At 40.4% G+C, this 5,000-nt stretch overlaps 1 protein-coding gene across 1 annotated transcript in view; it reads right to left on the reverse strand.

Annotated features, from left to right (window-relative positions):
• LOC139410567 (anthrax toxin receptor 2-like) overlaps positions 1 to 5,000 on the reverse strand; it is a gene marked incomplete at its 5' end in the record, with an annotated part of 125,479 nt that overhangs the window by 67,320 nt on the left and 53,159 nt on the right. Inside the window, 2 exon segments of the mRNA XM_071155858.1 lie at positions 416 to 589; positions 4,559 to 4,657. Coding sequence (XP_071011959.1) covers positions 416 to 589; positions 4,559 to 4,657 — 273 coding nt within the window.

Genomic DNA, 5,000 nt, shown 5'->3' on the forward strand with positions numbered 1-5,000 from the left:
CAACGGACTAGGCCTTATCAGGCTCTGACCAAAACAAGAAGCTTCTCCAACGGACTAGGCCTTATCGGGCTCTGACCAAAACAAGAAGCTTCTCCAACGGACTAGGCCTTATCAGGCTCTGACCAAAACAAGAAGCTTCTCCAACGGACTAGGCCTGATCAGGCTCTGACCAAGACAAGAAGCTTCTCCAACGGACTAGGCCTAATCAGGCTCTGACCAAAACAAGAAGCTTCTCCAACGGACTAGGCCTTATCAGGCTCTGACCAAAACAAGAAGCTTCTCCAACGGACTAGGCCTTATCAGGCTCTGACCAAAACAAGAAGCTTCTCCAACGGACTAGGCCTGATCAGGCTCTGACCAAAACAAGAGAGTTAAGGGAATAGGGTGCCATTTTCAGATGTAATCTTGAACGTACCTTTATAGGGGTGTACCATTTGGACTCCTGGCGCTGGTGGTATGTAGGTTTGGGTTTGGGGGGCCGTTTGGCCATCATGGGCTCTTCCACCTCCTCAGGTACAGACACTACAGCATTCTTAGCCTTCTCCAGCCTCGCCCCTTCCTCTGTCGAGCCCTTCTCTCCCCAACGCACCTTCAGGAGTCACATCAGACAGGGGTCAGAAGGTCAATTCCGGTTCAACATCACGTTGTTGTTATTAACGTCCTGTAACGTTAGAACTGTTCTGAAAAGTTAAACGTACATTGTCCCTTTGGTATAACCCCTGATCAATAACCAGGTGATGTGTTGTTTTTACTGTTTTCATTTAAATCAACGCCTCTCTTTTGGTTTCTGAAGCCTATCCTGTTTTAATTAAATCCATCACATCTGTTGCCGGGTAGAACCCACCGGTACCGACAGCAGACAGGTGAGTTGTTAATTATTGACACGCTCTTCAAGCTGTAGGTTTAGCTGCTACGATTCAGAACCGCATCCTATGATCTCCCATTCCCCACGGAAAAACACACCTCCACACACACATCATATATCTACCCTGATGAATAACACACACGTCCACACACACATCATATATCTACCCTGATGAATAACACACACCTCCACACACACATCATATATCTACCCTGATGAAAAACACATACCTCCACACACACATCATATATCTACCCTGATGAATAAAAGATTGCTTGTGCATTCTATCGCTGCAGGTTGTACGTTCAACACACTGCAGGTTGTAGGAGCGTTGTTCTTCATAACACTGCAGGTTGTAGGAGCGTTGTTCTTCAACACACTGCAGGTTGTAGGAGCGTTGTTCTTCAACACACTGCAGGTTGTAGGAGCGTTGTCCTTCAATACACTGCAGGTTGTAGGAGCGTTGTTCTTCAACACACTGCAGGTTGTAGGAGCGTTGTGCATCAACACGGTAGGGGAAGTGGGGACCGTATGGAGACGGTAGCTGCATGAACAAAGCCTCAACAAACGTAGGGAAAGTTGGAGGTACGATCGTTTCTCCCCCTAAGGCTCTCAGAAATCGCCGCTATCCCACCAACTTCCTCTAGGCTTGGTAGTATGGCTAGAGGGTAGTGGGAGAGTGTCAGCTTTACACTGCATCTATTAGCATCTATTAGCTTTACACTGCATCTATTAGCTTTACACTGCATCTATTAGCTTTACACTGCATCTATTAGCTTTACACTGCATCTATTAGCTTTACACTTCATCTATTAGCTTTACACTGCATCTATTAGCTTTACACTGCATCTATTAGCTTTACACTGCATCTATTAGCTGTACACTGCATCTATTAGCTTTACACTACATCTATTAGCTTTACACTGCATCTATTAACTTTACACTGCATCTATTAGCTTTACACTGCATATATTAGCTTTACACTGCATCTATTAGCTTTACACTGCATCTATTAGCTTTACACTGCATCTATTAGCTTTCGACATATATTAGCATCTATTAACTTTACACTGCATCTATTAGCTTTCGACATATATTAGCATATATTAGCTCTACAATGCATATATTAGCTTTACACTACATCTATTAGCTTTCGACATATATTAGCATCTATTAGCTCTACACTGCATCTATTAGCTTTACACTACATCTATTAGCTTTCGACATTAACTAGCATCTATTAGCTTTACACTACATCTATTAGCTCTACACTGCATCTATTAGCTTTACACTACATCTATTAGCTTTCAACATATATTAGCATCTATTAGCTTTACACTACATCTATTAGCTCTACACTGCATCTATTAGCTTTACACTACAGATATTAGCTTTACACTGAATCTATTAGCTTTACACTACATCTATTAGCTTTCGACATATATTAGCATCTATTAGCTTTACACTGCATCTATTAGCTTTACACTGCATCTATTAGCTTTACACTGCATCTATTAGCTTTACACTACATCTATTAGCTTTCGGCATATATTAGCTTCTATTAGCTTTACACTGCATCTATTAGCTTTACACTGCATCTATTAGCTTTACACTGCATCTATTAGCTTTACACTGCATCTATTAGCTTTACACTGCATCTATTAGATTTACACTGCATCTATAAGCTTTACACTGCATCTATTAGCTTTACACTGCATCTATTAGCTTTACACTGCATCTATTAGCTTTACACTGCATCTATTAACTTTACACTGCATCTATTAGCTTTACACTGCATCTATTAGCTTTACACTGCATCTATTAGCTTTACACTGCATCTATTAGCTTTACACTGCATCTATTAGCTTTACACTACATCTATTAGCTTTGCACTGCATCTATTAGCTTTACACTGCATCTATAAGCTTTACACTGCATCTATTAGCTTTACACTACATCTATTAGCTTTACACTGCATCTATTAGCTTTACACTGCATCTATTAGCTTTACACTGCATCTATTAGCTTTACACTGCATCTATTAGATTTACACTGCATCTATTAGCTTTACACTGCATCTATTAGCTTTACACTGCATCTATTAGCTTTACACTGCATCTATTAGCTTTACACTGCATCTATTAGCTTTACACTGCATCTATTAGCTTTACACTGCATCTATTAGCTTTACACTGCATCTATTAGCTTTACACTACATATATTAGCTTTACACTGCATCTATTAGCTTTACACTGCATCTATTAGCTTTACACTGCATCTATTAGCTTTACACTGCATCTATTAGCTTTACACTGCATCTATTAGCTTTACACTGCATCTATTAGCTTTACACTGCATCTATTAGCTTTACACTGCATCTATTAGCTTTACACTGCATCTATTAGCTTTACACTGCATCTATTAGCTTTACACTGCATCTATTAGCTTTACACTGCATCTATTAGCTTTACACTGCATCTATTAGCTTTACACTGCATCTATTAGCTTTACACTGCATCTATTAGCTTTACACTGCATCTATTAGCTTTACACTGCATCTATTAGCTTTACACTACATCCATTAGCTTTACACTGCATCTATTAGCTTTACACTGCATCTATTAGCTTTACACTGCATCTAATACATAAAATACATCAATCCGAAGGCAGTGCTCAACCCTTCATCCATCCTGTGACTTCAGAAAACCAGGCTGAGAGGAGAGAGAAGGATGAGCTGGCAGCACCTGTCATGTCAGAGCCCGTCAGCAGCTGACAGAAACGACATAATGCCTACACACACAATCTAAAAAGACTCACTTTACTTTGCACCTTCCTGGAGTCACAGGCAGGCCGGGCAAGGCTAGAGTATAGTGTGGAGTTTGAGTTTGTTCTCATCTGGTGGCTGGCTGGTCTGTTCTGTTCTGGGCACATTGCTAGGTACCAGATGACAGCTGATCCAATTTGTATTCAGGCTCTGTGTGAGTAAACCAGCCCATGATGTTTGAGATCATGTACACTGAGTGTACAAAACATTAAGAACACCTTCCTAATATTGAGTTGCATCCCATTTTTGCCCTCAGTACAGCCTCAATTTGTTACTCAGGGATGATGGACCCATGTTGACTCCAATGCTTCACATTGTTGTGTCAAATTGGCTGGATGTCCTTTGGGTGGTGGACCATTCTTGAAACACACAGGAAACTGTTGAGGGTGTAAAACCCAGCAGGGTTGCAGTTCTTGACACAAACTGGTGCGGCCTGGCAACTACTACCATATCCCTGTTCAAAGGCACTTCAATATTTTGTCTTGCCCAGTCACACTCTGAATGGCACACATACACAATCCATGTCTCAACATCCTTATTTAACCTTCTTCCTCCCCTTCATCTACACTGATTGAAGTGGATTTAACAAGTGACATCAATAAGGGATCATATCTTTCACCTGGATTCACCTGGTCAGACTATATCATGGAGAGAGTTGTTCATAATGTTGTGTATATACTGGTACAATATATCATAATATAGATGTTTTTATCCAAAGCGACTCAACGTCACGTGTGCATACATTTTACATATGGGTGGCCGCAGCAGGACTCGAACCCACAACTCTCGTCTTCGCAAGCACCATGCTTTATCAACTGAGCCACACAGTACAAACCACACTAAACAATGACTGTCGTATATAGTCAAACCTCCATGCGTTTGATCCCTCCTGCTCCTCTCCCTCCGTAGTACGAGGCGTCCACAGTCGCCCACTTCTTCTTGGGCAGGTGGTCTTCCTCCTCTGGCTCCTAAAGGGATAACAAACAGGTCAGGAATGTTTGACCGAATACACCCAGAATTACAAACGGAAGTAATGATGTAATGATGTAATACACCCAGAATTACCAACGGAAGTAATGATGTCATGATTTAATTATGTAATGATGTAATGTTGTAATGATGTAATGATGTAATGTTGTAATGATGTAATGTTGTAATGATGTAATGTTGTAATGATGTAATGATGTAATGATGTAATGTTGTAATGTTGTAATGATGTAATGATGTAATGATGTAATGTTGTAATGATGTAATGATGTAATGATGTAATGTTGTAATGATGTAATGTTGTAATGATGTAATGTTGTAATG

This window comes from Oncorhynchus clarkii, chromosome 6, assembly GCF_045791955.1.
Source record: "Oncorhynchus clarkii lewisi isolate Uvic-CL-2024 chromosome 6, UVic_Ocla_1.0, whole genome shotgun sequence".
NCBI classification, from domain to species: Eukaryota; Metazoa; Chordata; class Actinopteri; order Salmoniformes; family Salmonidae; genus Oncorhynchus; species Oncorhynchus clarkii.